Source organism: Podarcis raffonei, chromosome 4 (genome assembly GCF_027172205.1).
Source record: "Podarcis raffonei isolate rPodRaf1 chromosome 4, rPodRaf1.pri, whole genome shotgun sequence".
NCBI lineage: Eukaryota > Metazoa > Chordata > Lepidosauria > Squamata > Lacertidae > Podarcis > Podarcis raffonei.
The window spans coordinates 98,999,024-99,017,278 of NC_070605.1; the positions used below are offsets into that span (position 1 = coordinate 98,999,024).

The 18,255-nt window shown below is 44.2% G+C and overlaps 1 protein-coding gene across 3 annotated transcripts in view; it reads left to right on the forward strand.

Moving 5' to 3' along the window:
• The window catches only part of KLF12 (KLF transcription factor 12), a 225,108-nt gene that overhangs the window by 179,514 nt on the left and 27,339 nt on the right, over positions 1-18,255 (forward strand). For all 3 annotated transcript variants that reach the window (XM_053384669.1, XM_053384671.1, XM_053384670.1), the window contains one exon: positions 13,909-14,066. In XM_053384669.1, coding sequence (XP_053240644.1) covers positions 13,909-14,066 — 158 coding nt within the window. The remainder of the gene's footprint in view (positions 1-13,908; positions 14,067-18,255) is intronic.

The following is an 18,255-nucleotide window of genomic DNA, read 5'->3' on the forward strand; positions in this document are numbered from 1 at the left end:
AAGGCGCGAGGCACCTGCCACCACTCCCTGCAAGCCGTAGCTTGCCGTAGTGCATGTGGGCTGCACTGCCCAGTCAGCTGAGGCGCCCGGTCAGCTGGCTGCCCCAGAAAGGCTCTTGGCGCCCACCTTTCCAGCTCCAGCCTAGTTGTGTTTCCTCGAAAGTAAGCCACTGCCCCCCCCCGTAGCTCTTCGTCTGGTAAAGGGGGGAATTGGACATTTCAGGGTGAATTGGCTTCCTGTGCGCCAAGGGCCCTGGGAGGGGGCCGGTGTGGGGGAAATAATTTGTTCTTATTTTTATCATCATCATAATTTATTATTTATACCCCGCCCATCTGGCTGGGTATCCCCAGCCAAAGATAATATGTTTAAGCTGAAGAATGACAATGGGAGAGTGTGGTAGATCACTGCCCGTTTTTGATATTGGATGGTAGATCTCACCCTGCTAGAACTCGGACATGGCTGACGTAAGAGATGCACAACTGTGGGTGGAGATAAATATTCTAAATTTGAATGTTCTGTTTGAATACACGTTTTGCTCATTGCAAGGCTTTTGTTTTCTGGACAGGGAAACATCCCAGTTCTACTACACTTAGAACAGGGGTCAGCAACATTTTTCAGCCGTGGGCCGGTCCACCGTCCCTCAGATCATGTGGGGGGCCGGACTGTATTTTGAAGGGGGGGAAAGAACGAATTCCTAGGCCCCACAAATAACCCAGAGATGCATTTTAAATAAAAGCACACATTCTACTCATGGAAAAACACGCTGATTCCCGGACTGTCCGCGGGCCGGATTGAGAAGGCGATTGAGCCTTAGGTTGCGTACCCCAGACTTAGAATGTATTCCTGTTGCTCCCTTTGTTGAAACGCACTCACTCCTTAGCAGCAATTTGTATGAGGAGGGCCATTGACAAATGTGCTACCTCCCTCACCCAAATCACCACCAGAGGCTGGGAATCCCTATGTGATCATATCACCTCGTATGTTACTTTCTCCACAAATCTACACTCATGGGATTGGTTTTAGTTGTCCTTTCCCGAACCTCTTCCAGCTCTACAATAGATTTGTGATTACAGTCGCACCATAGATCTGTATAACGGCATTATGATAGCTGCAATTTTATTTAAAATGTCTTTCCTGATGAGCCCTAACATGAAATTTACAATATTCACAGCTTCCGCACACTCAGTCAACACTTTCATGGAGCTATCTGTATCTCGTTCCTGGTCAATTCCCTAGCAGTTCAGACCACATATGCATATATGTGAAATTGGATTATTATTATTTTTTACCTCATCGCTTTCGACTTGCTAACATCATATCACAGTTGCCATTTTTGCTGCCAGTTCTCCCAGTTAGGAGAGGTGTTTGTGGAGCTCTGTGGAATCCCTTTTGTGTGGTAGCCACCATGAGCAATTTGGCACCTGTAAAGGGTTAACTGGCACTGGATCAGTTTTCCTGGAAGTAGATAAGGAAGATCTCCCTCCATCCGTGTTTTTGAAAAAGCTTGTTTTAAAAAGCCTCCTGTTAGAAATATTTGAGTCAACAATTATGGCCTGTTAGTGCATAGTTCCCTTTGCATGGAAATAATTTAGTATACTGGGTCTATCTAAAAGGCTCTATTGTCTAGAGGCAGTTTCCTTGCCGTATGATGATGGCATTCTTGCTCCAGAGGAATATTTCCCTTGATGAGGAAGGAGCGCTGTCTTGAGTCAGGTATTCAAGGTTTGCTTTGTGAACTTACCCAGCTTGTGTAGTCTGAGAAAACCAGCCTTAAGAGTTTCTCTGTCTGCAGCTTTTAAGATAGGAACCCTAATTATAGTGCTTCATCTATATAGAATTAGAGAATTTTTGTGCTTAAAATGGTACCTTCCTTAATAAACATACATTTTATTCAGTAGTTTCTGTCCCTGCAGAATGTTCAGATTTCTTTCCAAATCAACAAGCCTTTTCTAAATGCTGAACACCTTAGATTTGATATACTGCAGGTGAGGACAGATAATAGATAGTAAATCCACTTGTATATAACAAAGAATATATATGTTGATAGACACCTGTCACAACAACTGATTGCTAAATCTTGCGGTCGGCTGCCTTTGGCTTGGTAGTTGATACTTTTGATTTATTAGTTTTGGCTGTTGGTGTAATTCTGCACGTCAGTTGCTTCTGATGTTTAAATATATTTTCGCAAAATCTTATTGGCAATTTCTTCTAACCTTCATCACATTAATAAACATGTGACTAACCCACAGAGAATAATGAAGATATAAGCTTGTGTCAAGGAATGCCCCGATGTATGCTTTGTAATGCATACAGTTTATTTATTTCATTAAAAAAAATTTATTCCCCTTGGTTGTAAAATTTAATTTAAAAAACCTCAAAAGGGTTTTGTTTGAACGTCGCTAGAACTTTTAATGAGGGGTACTAAAACTTCGCTAACTAAAATCAACTTTTTAAGTCAATGTGAGTTTGTAATGTTGGATTGGTTCACACATGCATGTGTGACCATTGCTTGACAGCTCATCGCGGAATATGTGAAATTAACTTCACTGATCAGGAGATGTGAAGTGAATAGTTAGTTTCTTGTGCTTGTTCTCTGACTTTTCCATCTGCATACAAGCCATCATTTGATGCAATGCAGCCGTGGAGAGCACATGGCCCTGCATATGTCGATGGACTACAACTCTCTCAACAACTTTTATAGGTTCAAATTTACCACCTCTGATTTAATGTAAGTAAATAGCCCTTACATTCAGTAGCTTTGCCATTCCCTGTTACATGCATTATTCTTGGACAGCTGTCAATCTTAGATGCTTGAATCAGCCTTGCAGTTGATAGGAAATCATGGATTTGATAATAAATTCGGAACCTCATTTTCCAGTTCATTTTAGGTTTCCCCTTTTCTAGTCATTCTCTGACTTGGAGTAATAGCTATGAATAATATTTGTGACAGTTAACAGCTGCTCTCTAGTTGGGACTTAAGGCCTTATTAACATAAGAAAAAGGGAGTAAATAGAATGTTGTTCTGTCATAATTTGTTTAAATACAGTGTGCATATGTATAGCATATGCATATGCTATAACGCCATGCCGAAACGCAAAATTCCAAGCTTCTGTTAAGATCTCTTCTATTACTTATTTTGCTTTTGTGGAATTGCAGTATAGAATCACATTTGCACCCTTCACCCACCCCTGAGATTACGCTTGAGCCAGCTTAAGTCTCAACTATTAATATTATTATTATTATTATTATTTATTAAATTTATATACCGCCCTTCGTCCGAAGATCTCAGGGCAATTCACAAGATAAAAATGCAAGATAGAAGCACAAATAAATAGCTAGAACAAAAACAAAACAATACCCCCACATCCCTGTTTGATGCGGCCATGTTTCTGCCACTGTCTCAACAGTCCAGGGCAAATCTACAAATTACTCTTGCACACACACAATTTTGACCATCATTCCCAGGTTTCCTTTTGAATAGCTGTGCTTACCATATGCCATTCCTTTCCAACAAAGTAAAACCAGAGTTCTCGTGGTTTTGTGCCATGTGTCAACTTTCGCCTTTGTGTCAAATGCAAGAGAGTCCGCTTGGTTTTCCTCTACATCGTTTTATTTCGTATCTGCAAAGTGTACAGTTTCATTTCAGCCTGGATTGAGCATCTTAACACCAGGTTCTCACTGATCCTCTTAGGCCCCTTGTTTATTATTTGTTTCCGCCTGGTATGTGTGTGCGTGCGTGTGTGTGTGCGTGTTTTAAAATCCTTTGTCTACCTACTCCAGAGCTTTATGTGTTGGGGATAAAGAATTCTTCTGAGTGATCCTTAACAAGTCAACTGATAGCAAAAGGGAATGAATGTTCCTTTTCCCTTCCCTCTCCAGGCTTTTAATCCTCACTTGGTTTCCACCCATCACAGCATCTTTTTGCTTATGCACAGGGATAGTCCGGTTCCTATTAGCAAAAAAAGCGCTGCAGTAATTTTTCCTCCCCTGTGCAGGTCAGTGAGGTCTGTATCTTGTGGAGAAAGCAGGAAGTATGGAATTACCTTCAAGAAGGAAGAACAAAGGCCAAAGAGTTTATTACAGCTAGACAAATTTAAGGCTCTGGTGCCACCTAGAGCCAAGAAGTAATATTAACAAATTAAGAATACTGTTTACAATCCCCACCCAACTGTGTGCAACTCAGGGTAACTCTTCATGCAACCAGTGGTGGACTGTAGCCCACAAAATCATGGATATCTGGTCCCATTGCCTTTAATTATTAAATGTAAAGTCGGAAAACTTCTCATTAATGAGCACCAAAGCATCTTATTTTCCTGCAGAACTGTTTCAGTTTTCAGAGCACAGAAGGGACAACAAAATGATATTAAGCATTTAAAAAAATATATTTTCTAAAGTTGAAGGTTTTGGCACATTTCCTATATTTTTTACAGGAACCTTGAGAACTATGTTTCCCATGGGTCCCAGCATCCCTGGGTGTTGCCAACAGAAGTTTGTGGGGGCATTCTTGAAAACTTCCCCTTATCTCCAAGAGTGTAAGGAACGATAGTCGAAAGAGGATCAAGAAAGCCCCTTTGCATAAGCACAGCCCACACTGTTTTTTGGATCCAAGCCAACAACTCTGTGTTCAGTGACAGAGAGCCAGAATAAATTCTAAAAATTAAGAAAGCAGAGGTTATACAGGATAAAGAGTAAATGTGTTTTCCTGTCCCCTGGGAGAGATGTTATCTCTTACAAAGAGCAGAAAATCTATGGGCCCTGCCGTGCAGCGTTGGCAAAGTTTGATTTGAAAACGATTTAATTCCATTGCATTCTCTTCCCTGTGGCAGAATATCATATCATATATCCCTCTAGCTTATATTCTTGATCATAGCTTAAGCTGTGCAACAGTGGAATTTTTCAAACTGCAAAACCCACGGTACAGAATCTCCTGAATTAAATTTATCACATTAGTGATACACACACAGAAAGAGAGAGGCAGAATATAATTATGAGCGTGTTAAAGTTCTGAATTCCATTTTTCCTGCTCCAGCTTTGTTTTAACTCTCGCGATAACGGTTGCTTATGATGCCAAAGAAAGGCTTTAATCATGTTTAAACACGCATTAGTTGATCATAAGAGTCATTAATGTGACTGATTGCAATCCCATCTTGGGAGAAAGGTGGGGGATAAATATATTAAATAAATAAGTCGTCAGAATCCTGTGTCCTCTTGGGCTCTGACTACACATTATTCTTGAATGTGTGTCATGAAGCCTCATCTGCCTGCTTCCTTGCTGCAAGTTGGACCAGAAAAGAGTAGAAGGGAAAGTTGGGTCCTTATTCCCCCCCCCCTTCTCTACTGCTTTGCTTCTCAATTCACAATCTCCCCATCCTCCGTTCCTCATATGTTCCAGACATATGTGTTTATTCTCATACGTATGTATCTGGGATCCCTCAGGAGGAGAAAGCAACCAGAGGTAATTTATTGCAACAGAAGATTTGTGAGCTGCGTTCAAGTTTAAGAGCCCCTTCTTGTGTGGTCACAACTTCACTCTGAAGTGTCCCATCTCAATGCTGTCTCATGACACTCGTTCAGAAGAAATCGATGAAAGCTCATTCACAGAGAACACCATTGCTGTGATCTGGAGGCTGAGTCAGATTTGTGAGTCAGTGTATCCTAGTAGGGAGGGTCAAGACAGGTGGGGAATTGCTGTTAGGGTTTCCATAGTCAGGAAAGGAAGAGTGAGTAGAAGGTTCTGGACTTGGGTGAACCTGACCTACAAAACTTGTTTGGAGTATTTGGTCTCTCAAAAGGCTATTCCAGAGTCCAGTCAGAGAGCCAGGAAGTGAAGTTTTAGCAATATAAATCTGGTACAAGGGAATATTATTTTTTAATCTTCTGGGGCACATACCCTCCAACATTTCTCTGATGAAAATAGGGATGTCCCATTCCATAATGATAGTTTTACTATTTACACCCCACACATCTTACTGTGTTACTTACGTTTCTGAGCACAATTCAAAGTGTTGGTTCTGACCTTTAAAGCCCTAAACGGCCTCGGCCCAGTATACCTGAAGGAGCGTCTCCACCCCCATCATTCTGCCCAGACACTGAGGTCCAGCTCCGAGGGTCTTCCGGCGGTTCCCTCCCTGTGAGAAGTGAGGTTACAGGGAACCAGGCAGAGGGCCTTCTCGGTGGTGGCGCCCACCCTGTGGAACACCCTCCCACCAGATGTCAAAGAGGAAAACAACTACCAGACTTTTAGAAGACATCTGAAGGCAGCCCTGTTTAGGGAAGCTTTTAATGTTTGGTGGTTTACTGTATTTTAATATTTTGTTGGGCGGGGTATAAATAATAATAATTATTATTATTATTATTATCATCATCATCATTATCATCATCATTATTACTGGGTTGCCCCAGCCACTCTGGGCAGCTTCCAACATGTATAAATACACAATAAAACATTAAAAAACAAAAAAAACCACTTCCGTATACAGGATTGCCTTCAGATAGCCCCGGGGTTGGGTAACTCCAAACCCTCCAACATTTCTCCAATGAAAATAGGGACATCCTAAGGAAAAGTGGGACATTCTGGGATCAAATCAGGAACCGGGATGGCTTCACTAAATCAGGGACATCCCTGGAAAATATCCAGATTATCCAGAATCTTAAAAGAGTGGCGAGGTAGCTTGAAACGTCCTACAAAAGACATCATTACCCAATTGTCCCTCAGGGCTTCCTGCACCTGCTCCAAATGAAATTGAAAGGAGCCTTCCTGTGGGAGGAGAGTCCAGGTACATTTTTTGCCAGACGTAAATCAAAGCGTCCAAGGTCCTTTTGAGGTGGCTTTTATATGAAACCAAGAAAGGTTCCCAATAACAGTTTACTCTGCCTTATTTATATTTCCCTCATCGTGTAATAAAAAGAGCAAATTATTTATGCCCTGATTAAGAGCAAGATAGTTAACTCATAATTCCTGTGCTGCTTCATAAATTAAGCCTTCATTGCAAACGAAGCACGGTTAATCGTCATCATGAGACAGAGAAAAGCCAGCCGTTTTGGATTCTGCTGAGAGCTGCCTCTGCATCTGCCAGGACTGCTCCAAAAATTTTGTTGTCTGATGCGGACCAAAAAATGGCGCATGCACACCCCTGCCAAATTGAAGCGTGTAATATTTTAGCCTATTTGAATCCCTGGGGCAGAAAATCTTACAACTCTCTCCTCTCGGGCAATGAAATATCAATAATAATAAGTTAAACAATCAACACTTTGCAGCCTTCTTGACTCCTAAAATCAGTCACGTCTTTACCCCTCCCTTTCATAGCCAAACCAGAATGAAGAGAAACGATCCACATTTCTCCAGCTTGGATAATGTAAATAGGACACCAAATAATAACATTTGGCACAAAATTTAGATTACTTTGATGCAGAATGTTGATTGATTTTTTTTAAAGCCCACAAAACATACAGTGACCTTTCTCTATGAGTTGTTTGTGGCCTAAATGCTCTTTTTAAAGCAACGTTTCCTTTGCCCGGCCACATGTGGGTAGGTGTAAAATCAGCACAGGTGACCAGGTAAAGTGGCTGTTTTCAAGCCTGCCCTTTAGCTTACCCAATTAGCTGGTCTTTCTTTTATTGCCAGCCACAACCCTTTTGCATTTTGCCTCTCAGCCCTTCCTGGTGTGTGTTCTGCTATGATCTGAAGTTGCATTAGTGGTTTGTCTGTTTGGCCGAAGCTCGCTCTTGAGAGTTCTGTAAGGCGAAATGGGGGCAGCATCTATTAGGAAGTGCTTTGGGTGTGGTGAAATCCTGCCTTTGCCCAGGGTTGACTACCTAACCCTTGATATATTTTTCAGCTTGGTAGTTCTGTTCCCTGCTCCACTGCAGTACATGAAATTATCGAACCAAGTCTGGGGTTCCAGCTTTGTTGTTCCAGGGTTCTATGATCTTGGAGGCAAACTGGGGGTGATAATAAATTCTCCTTAGTTTGGAGAATTTGGAATTTGGAGAATTTGGAACCTTGGCTGTATGCCTACTATGCCTAAAAATGAGCTTTTATTTCAGTGCTGTGCTATTGCGGCACATAGATCAGTGAGAATTTGTACCTTGTGGTGTACCTTGCTCAGTATATCAAAATCAATGAACACAATGTTATGGAAGTAGGATGTTATTGCAATTGCAGACATAGGCTTCTGCCTTTGATTTCCCCAGCACCAGACAAAGGTGGACTGCCTTTTCCTCCCTGTTGATCAGCTCGTTTTTAGGCATAGTAGACCTATAGCCAAGGTTGCAAATTCTCCAAACTAAGGCTGTGTCATTTATTATCACTCACTCCAGGAGTGACCAACCAGGAGCAAGAGGCAGCTCGCCCAGGCAGAGGCAGGGAGGCCGACAGAGCCCAATATGTTCCAGTCGAGCACCTTCTCAAGCTCAGATTGCCTGCCTGCGCCTTTGCCATCTGCAGGCAATTGAGCTGGGAATACATCGTTGCTCCCTGGCCACGACAATGTATTGCCAGCTCAAAAGGTCTGAAATCGGTACCTCGATCTGAACCAGTGTCAGACAATTTACCATTATATTGCCCAGCTCTACCTGTTACAAGGGACGTGGGTGGCACTGTGGGTTAAACCACAGAGCCTAGGACTTGCCGATCAGAAGGTCGGCGATTCGAATCCCCACGACGGGGTGAGCTCCCGTTGCTCGGTCCCTGCTCCTGCCAACCTAGCAGTTTGAAAGCACGTCAAACGTGCAAGTAGATAAATAGGTACCACTCCAGCGGGAAGGTAAACGGCGTTTCCGTGCGCTGCTCTGGTTCGCCAGAATCGGCTTAGTCCTGCTGGCCACATGACCCGGAAGCTGTATGCCAGCTCCCTCGGTCAGTAAAGCGAGATGAGTGCCGCAACCCCAGAGTCGTCTGCGACTGGACCTAATGGTCAGGCGTCCCTTTACCTACCTGTTATTCCTTCAGCTTCCAACACCTCCTCTTCCTAGGCTTCTCCCTCTTCTCCCTCTGACTACTCATTGTTGCCCCACCATCACTCCCTGGGGTCTGAACCTTCTTCCCCTGGAGATTCCCCAGCTGGTACCTCCCTCCATTCCTCTGCGTCCAGCCAGTCCATGACACCAGGCAATGCTGAGCTTAATGGACCAATGGGTCTGATTCAGTATAGGGTAGCTTCCGATGTTCTTAGGTTCCAAGGGGTTCAGGACAGGTTGTGAGGCGCAGGCAGCATCTATCTCACTGCCTAGTTGCAGGCTTGGCTCAAGGGAGGGCCTCTGACCATACACACCCCCAGGAGGCTTTTGGGGGGTTACAGGTAACTGCCATAGGGAGGAGAGGACAGGGAAACCTTGCTTTCCATGAACCACCTTCTCTTTGACAGAAAGGGAAAGATAACATTGCCAGTCTGTTTGAAGCCACTTTTTGGTTGCTCGTTTTGAAGATCTCTCACTCCACCTAGCGGCTAAATGCACGCCTTCAGTTTTGCAAGAAAGCCATTTATCTGTTTAGGGTGGCAACTGCAAAACGCTGTGCCCAGGCACACTAGTATGCCATTAAAAGGGCTAAGGGGTGTATTCAGCGTGTTGTGGGAAGACCACTGTGTTGAATGGAGTTCTGGATAAGAGCATAGTGAAGCATTGCTCCCTCCCCCAGCCAGGATTTGGGCAGTGACATCATTATGGAGGGAGACACTGCAGTTCATGGAATCATAGGGTTGGAAGAGATCCCAAAGGGTCATCGAGTCCAAACCCCTTGCAATGCAGAAATCTCAACACACAGTCCCCCATCCAATTTGAAACCACACCTGACCCTGCTTAGCTTTTGCAAGTGTGCTAGCAGTTTTACTGCTGAACCTCCCTGGCACGATATGTCAGTGGCACCAACCCCTGCCACTGCTGTCAGACAAAGGGGCCACAGCCTAGGAAGCAGTTCCATCTTTGAGTCCCAGCTGATAGGACAAGGGGAAGCGGAGGATGCTATCCTGGTGTTGCAAAGAGGAAATATCTACATCTGTTGTGACTGTCATAGTGAGTTCTACCTCTGATGTTAGTCTAGAAACAAGTTACGCCCTAGGCATCAAATGATTCGGGGAACCTAGTTTTGTTGTTGTTGTTTAGTCGTTTAGTCGTGTCCGACTCTTCGTGACCCCATGGACCAGAGCACGCCAGGCACCTCTGTCCTCCACTACTTCCCGCAGTTTGGTCAAACTCATGCTGGTAACCTCGAAAACACTATCCAACCATCTCGTCCTCTGTCGCCCCCTTCTCCTTGTGCCCTCCATCTTTTCCAGCATCAGTGTCTTCTCCAGGGAGTCTTCTCTTCTCATGAGGTGGCCAAAGTACTGGAGCCTCAGCTTCACGATCTGTCCTTCCAGTGAGCACTCAGGGCTGATTTCCTTAAGAATGGATGCGTTTGATCTTCTTGCAGTCCATGGGACTCTCAAGAGTTTCCTCCAGCACCATAATTCAAAAGCATCAATTCTTCGGCGATCAGCCTTCTTTATGGTCCAGCTCTCACTTCCATACATCACTACTGGGTTTAGTTGTTAGGTATAGTTCAGTTGGTAGAACATCTCCAGGTTGTGGGTTCGAGCCCCACGTTGGGCAAAAGAGTCTTGCGTGGCAGGGGGTTGGACTAGATGACCCTTTGTGCTCCCTTACAACTCCACGACTCATATCTAAACATTATGGTTTTTTTATTCATTGACTTCAGCTTTTATCTCTAGACATAATCACCTTTTATGTAGACCCCTTTAACATTAGAAATATGTTAAATGTCTCACACTGCATACCAAAGATAACAATTTTTAGATAACCTAATACTTGTGGACATAAAAGTTATTCTGTCTTGGTTGTCCCAGTAAAGCATAAATGGTTACCACATTTCTAATATACTAACTTGTAGAGTTGATCTTGCCCAGCCTGATTTGTTGCTAAGCTACAGGTTTGCTTATTGATGTTATATTTCAAACTTCCTCCATCACTCCTCCACTGATACTTTCTCATTTTTCTCCTGGGCTTTTATTTCTTTATTTTTACAACTTAACATTTTGGCAGCAAACAACAAGTGCTCCACTACTTCTCTGTAGCCCTTTCTAATTCACCCTTTCCGTATTGTGAATAACATCTAATAATTGGACTGTGTTTAATTCAAACCACTGTGGGAAAGGAAGGCCAGCCCTGGGCTGCTGCTTCCTGTTCAGCTAGATTGTGTGCCCCCTTTTAGCAATATTATATGAATGGCATTTATCATTAGCTACACTGAAAAGGACAGGAGAAGCAGGGGCTGTAACACAGTGATCGCATAGTAGCTGCGTGTGATAACACTGCAAAAAAAGGGAAACCTCTCTGGTTGGAGGTAATAACTATAAAGCGAATTACCAGATATCATATGCAGTAACGCTATCTAAAGTTGCCAAGGGGAGAAATCACTCATAAACAGAAAGCATTCCCCAAGGTTAGTAACTCTTTAACTCATGCAAGGAACAAATGAATTGATCAAACTGACAAATTTGATTAGAATAAGGCTGGAAATATTGGGAAATCGCACGGCTTCTGCTGAAACCAGCAGGACTCGCTTCCCTCCTCCTCTTCCTCATTTTTTCCCTTAAAGGTATAGGGACCCCTGACTGTTAGGTCCAGTCGCGGATGACTCTGATGTTGCGGCGCTTATCTCACTTTACTGGCCGAGGGAGCCGGTGTACAGCTTCCAGGTCATGTGGCCAGCATGACTAAGCCGCTTCTGGCGAACCACAGCAGCGCACGGAAACGCCTTTCGCCTTCCCGCTGGAGCGGTACCTATTTATCTACTTGCACTTTGATGTGCTTTTGAACTGATAGGTTGGCAGGAGCAGGGACCGAGCAACAGGAGCTCACCCCGTTACGGTGATTCGAACCGCCAACTTTCTGATCGACAAGTCCTAGGCTCAGTGGTTTAACCCACAGCGCCACCCGCGTCCCATTTTTTTCCTTAGTTCCTAGCAAATGGAAACAAGCGGTGGCAACCCACTGGCATTTAGGAATGCATTTGTCTTTTTCAAAACTTTTAGGCTACCTATTTTTCTTAAGAAATTCAAGGTGGTGAACAGTGAACTGACAGCTGTGATTACAAAATAGCCACCAGTGAAGTGGAGCAGCAGCTGGGGTACCCTCAGTGCCATGACATCCCCATATTTCATCCAGATGTGATCCCACCCACTGGCTCCCCCCCAGCACTGAACAGGATGCGTGCAAAGAGAACCGCTGGTGTTTCCAACTGCGAGGAAGCCTACCGCTTAGTGGGTAGATGTTTGCGGGTGGAGTCAGCAACATTGCGCAGGCACAATCCTACCCCCTTTTCGTGCTTCTGGTGCAAAGATGGGAAAGGCTTGTGGCCCTCCAGATTTTGTGGGTCTACAGTTCACATTATCCGTGTCCACTGGCCACGCTGGCTGGGATATATTAGAGTTATTTATTTATTATTATGGAGGGAACGGGTGGTGCTGTGGTCTAAACCACTGAGCCTCTTGGGCTTGCCAATCAGAAGGTCAGCAGTTCAAATCCACGCGATGGGGTGAGCTCCCGTTGCTCTGTCCCAGCTCCTGCCAACCTACCACACCAGTACAAGTAGATAACTAGGTACCACTGCGGTGGGAAGGTAAACGCTATTTCCGTACGCTCAGGCACTCATCCCGATGCGCCAGAAGCGGTTTAGTCATGCTGGCCACATGACCTGGAAAGCTGTCTGTGGACAAATGCCGGTTCCCTCGTCCTGAAAGCGAGATGAGCGCTGCACCCCATAGTCACCTTTGACTAGACTTAACCATTCAGGGGTTCTTTAACTTTTACCTTATTATTTACATTTGATCCTTCCACCTGAAGAAACCTGGGGCGGCAAACACATTCACAATTCAGAAACGAAACAACCCAAAACAATTAAAGACATTTTAAAAGCAGTTTCAATTAAAGCATTATTTCAGCTAGTCCAGAAGGCAACAGGTTCTCAGTCCCTGAATTAGTGTTTGCATGGAAGGAGCACATGAAGACTGATCTGCTTCTAGCTTTAGTATAATCCGATTTGTCATTTTGACAAAATTCATTTGTTATTTGCATGAATCAACCGCTTACTAATCCCTTAACTAAGGAAGAAGAGAGAGAAGTGTCTTAGAACTAGTGAAATAGTTCTTGTTTGAATCTTACATGACTAGGCATGTACAAGAGTCTTGCATGAACAGGCATGTAGTATCAGATATTATTTCCTTTTAAGGAGTTGGCTGTTTCCTCCCCTGTTTTCCTTTATATCTTACGTCGCTTTCACTCATAAAATATTGTATCTCCGGAAACCCTACAGCTAATTGGAAAATGATGTTTTCTTACCCATCTTTTCTCAAAATAGAATGGCCTGAGTGTTTGAGCTTAACTCCTGGGTTTATATTAGCCATCCGTCTCGGCTATTAAATGCTCACCCAGATTTTAAAATATGGTGTTGCTTGAAGGGGGAAAAGAAATCCATGCATTGGTTTATCTTGTGAGCAGCCTCCAGAGCAGGCCTGCACAACTTGTGATCTGTTGATTCGAACTCAGTTCACCAGCCAATGTGATACCCTTCCTACCCCTGTTTTTGCAGTCCCAGGTAGATAGCAGAAACAGGTTAGGGATGGCTGGTACACTAAGCTTGATTCCATGGGTCACATGTTGTGCAAGGGTTCTGTGGGAAAAGGCAGTTTCTAGCTACACAAAAATAAGCGTCCTATCTCGTTGAATTTTATGAACAGAGATATGGTAAGGAAAAAAAGGTTGTGTTTTGAAACCAGTCTTTAACTATCAACATTTTGGAGATAATTCCTGTGATTTTCAATTAAAGAACAAAAGTTCTTGCATTCTGCCATTATTTGCAGCAAAGGGCACAGACGGTCATTAACCTGCTTTTTTTCTTCTGCCTCACAGTTCAATTTCGCCGTTTAGTATTGAGAGCACAAGGCGCCAGAGACGGTCTGAATCGCCTGACTCTAGAAAGCGTCGCATCCACAGATGTGATTTTGAAGGGTGCAACAAGGTGTACACGAAAAGCTCCCACCTGAAGGCTCACCGAAGGACGCACACAGGTAAGGGTTTTTCGAAAGGTTTTCGCTGTATGGACAGTGCGAGCAGCAGTGTCTCTCAGCGGGCACGTTCTATTTTTGACATGATGAAAGTGCACAGTAAACATTAATGAGCTTTCACCACTGTGTAATAAACAGTAATTATTTTCAACATATAGCCTTGGGGGTTATTAAGCTTCCCAGCATCATGTGAGTTTAGAATCAGAAGTTTTTCTTCCATGTGGGCACACCTCTGTTGTTCCTGTTCTTTCTCAGTTAAGGTCAAACTCTGAAAAATCAGAAGTATTATTTTTGCCCTAGGCCCTCCAGATGTTTTGAGACTACAGTTCCCATCATCCCTGACCACTGGTTCTGCTAGCTAGGGACCATGGGAGTTGTAGGCCAAAAACATCTGGAGGGCCGAGGCTGAGGAAGCCTGCTTTAGATCATTAGGGGAAGAGAAGGTAGGGTGTAACTGTGAATGGGGGAGGAATTAATTCAGTTTTCATTTTAATGTGAACCGACCTGATTCACATTTCCTAAACCAGTATGTGATCTGAAATGAGGCCATCCTTCAAAATTTGTAGTTCTCAAAGTTTTGCAATGTAGTTCTCCAACCACAATGAAAAACATACAAGATAAAAGGCTTATATTAGGGGGAAATGCACACAAATATGCTTGTATTGGTGAAAATAAGCAGCTAACTTATTTTTAAAAGACATCTGAAGGCAGCCCTGTTTAGGGAAGTTTTTAATATTTAATTCTGTATTGTTTTTAACACTCGATTGGGAGCCGCCCAGAGTGGCTGGGGAAACTCGGCCAGATGGGCGGGGTATAAATAATAAATTATTGTTATTATATAAATAATATACAAAAATGCATTATGTTAAGGAAAATGTGTACAACTTTCCCTTTCTTTAAAAACTGAAAACTGATGTGGAAATAGGGAGAACTGGAAAAAGAAGAAGAAAGGGAACTGGCAGATTAATCCATCGCTACCTATAACAAAGCAAATGTTTTGTCTCGCCATCTTCAGAGGACCTGGATAAAAGTCCTGAGCAAAACTCCTGAGCAGGAGAATATGTATGGAGCTGGGTAGGGGAAAGGGGGAAAAATCAGGATTCCAACTGATTAAAGTTACTGTCAGAATAGAAGCCCCTTACGCAAAGGGAGTCTGAGCATTGAAAGAGAAGCAGGGACATGCTGCTTGGCCTGACCTTGACACCAATGCTCAACACATGAATGTTGGAGGCAGGGATGCTTCCATTTGAACCCATAGCCCCCTTCACATAAGTACCATCTGAAGGGGGCTGGTGTGTGCAAACGCTCATAAACGTGCCTCTTCCGAACGCTTGTGTCCTTTGTTCTGAATGCCTCTTTAACCAACACTTCGCCTTTCCCATTTTTGGCCTCAGGGATCCCAAAAGCATTCTCTTGCCTTCTGGGGAGGAGCCCCCATTCTTCTGCCACAGACCCCTCCCCAGCGTGTTGCAGAGGTTCCTGTGGAGCATTCTGGGCCACCCTCTTCGTTCAGGCAGGTCACAGCCTCTTGGGCTTCAGGGTAGCCGCACCTGAACTGAGAGTGAACCTTTAGACCACACCCGGCATTGCCCTGTGGCTGCACACTTAGGGGAGGGTAAGGGTGGGTAAGCTGCCTTTCAGCAAAGGTTGCCCCTGATCACCCACGACAAGGCTTCCCAGGAACCCCAAGGCCACTTGGAACAGACCTTGGAAGCCGAGGGTAGAAGGCACGGGGCCAAGAAGGGGTGCATGCTCTCAGCATCTCTCCCTGGTGGTTTGCCACACCCGACTTGCAAAACCAGAGAGAGGTTATGAACTCCTGGTGGCCACACCGGTGGGGGGGGGGACATGAAGTAACTGGTGGTTGGCCCTGTGGCTTCTAACGGTTGCACATCAGAGCGCAGGAACCAAACCCTTTTCATAACTTCTACTCTCCTTTGGAGCCAGATGCTGACTGATGTTAAGTACTGCAATCCAGACTGCCTTTGGAGGAGTGTAATTTTGTGTGGGGTTTAATATATGCATTTGCCATGGGCTTTTGCGTTTAGCGGTTGGAACACACTGCAGCGTTCGCAGCACAACTTTGCCTTAATTAAACCCATCGTACGGAAGAGCTCGCTGGAAAGCCCCTCCTGGAAAAAAAAAAAAAATCACAGGGTGTCTCTGATTGTTTTAATCACCTGAGCTTGTAAATTTTACTCGCAGGCGGCAATCCTAAACCCAATTAACTGGAAAATAAGCTGTTCTGTTAAAATCAGTGGGAATTAGATCCAAGGAAATGTGCTTGGATGTCAGGCTGCTCATACCTAAACAGATGTTTTGCAACACTTGGGTTAGATGTGTTTTCGGTACAAAATGTCTTTTGACTTCAGTATCCCTAAACAAAAGTGCTAATTTGGGAGGGGGGGAGAGAACCACCCTCATTAAGGCACCAGTAAGTGGGGAGCACAATAATGATTCTATATTGCTTTTTTGGGGTTTTTTATCATAATATGCACGCGGGTGGCGCTGTGGTCTAAACCACAGAGCCTAGGGCTTGACAATCAGAAGGTCGGCAGTGTGAATCCCTGTGATGGGGTGAGCTCCCATTGCTCAGTCCCAGCTCCTGCCAATCTAGCAGTTCGAAAGCACGTCAAACTGCAAGTAGATAAATAGGTACCGCTCCGGCGGGAAGGTAAACGGTGTTTCCGTGTGCTGCTCTGGTTTCACCAGAAGCAGCTTAGTCATGCTGGCCACATGACCCGGAAGCTGTACATCGGCTCCCTTGGCCAGTAAAGCAAGATGAGTGCCGCAACCCCAGAGTTGGACTTAACTGTCAGCGGTCCTTTACCTTTACCTTTATGCAGTAATATAATAGATAGATGAAAGACTGAGCTGAGTAAATGACCGCTTAAGGCAAGTCTACAGAACTGGTGAGCTACAAAACCAAAAGCAGCCCATCTTCCCTGTATAGTGCAAAAGGCTAAAATGTAGTGCTAGAGTGCATTGGTTTGCATGCAGAAAGTCCCAGGCTTCATCCTCAACATCTCCTTGTATGCCTTGGGAAGATTCCTGTCTGAAAACCCTAGCCACCTCTGACCCAAATGCACCAGTGGTTTGATTTTGTATCAGGCAGCTTCCTATGTATTGTGGCTTTCTGAGTGTCTGATGTTGTTGTTGTTTAGTCGTTTAGTTGTGTCCGACTCTTCGTGACCCCATGGACCAGAGCACGCCAGGCACTCCTGTCCTCCACTGCCTCCCACAGTTCGGTTAAACTCATGCTGGTAGCTTCGAGAACACTATCCAACCATATTGTCCTCTGTGGTCCCCTTCTCCTTGTGCCCTCCATCTTTCCCAACATCAGGGTCTTTTCCAGGGAGTCTTCTCTTCTCATGAGGTGGCCAAAGTATTGGAGCCTCAGCTTCACGATCTGTCCTTCCTGTGAGGGCTGATTTCCTTCAGAATTGATAGGTACACACTGCTTTTGCAATCCAAGAAGTTTACTATGGGCCTCTATGGATGACCATAGTTGGCAGAATTGATGGATCAAAGACCGAGTTGTGTGAGTCTTACACAATCTATTAATCCCATAGTTTAAACCACAAAAAACAACAACCACAAAATGTAATCACATTGCTTTCGTGAACCTTTTGGGAAGTTTGCACAGTCTCATGCGGTGTTGAATGTGAACATACTTTACAAGCTAATCTCATCTTGCATTTATATCTGAGCCTTTGCTTTTTTGCCCAGAGCAAAGTGAGTCAACTATTTATGTATGGCCCTGGGGTAATTAGTGTATGATATTGGCTAGGTATAAATGAATTATGACAGCCCTGCACGCAAGGATAAGCAGGCTTCAATAGGAAAAAAACCAGATCACAGAAACTTGTTGTTGCATAATTTTACCTTTTCATGCAGTGCAAATGCACCATTAGGCATGCTTGCAAAATACTTAAGTAAGCAGAATTGCGTAGAAATTGCTAAATGGTTTCATATGCTTAGAACTCATAATTTTCCCGAGAAGCTGACCATATCTGAGGGATCAGGATTTAGAGATCCTGGTTCAAGTTGCTATACACATACAGAAATGTTCAGGTAGCAGGTGATAGGACGAAACTATTAATTTCAGGGCTGTGGGTTCAAGCCCCACGTTGGACGAAAGATTCTTCCATCATGGAGGGTTGCACTAGATGACCCTCATGGTCCCTTTCAA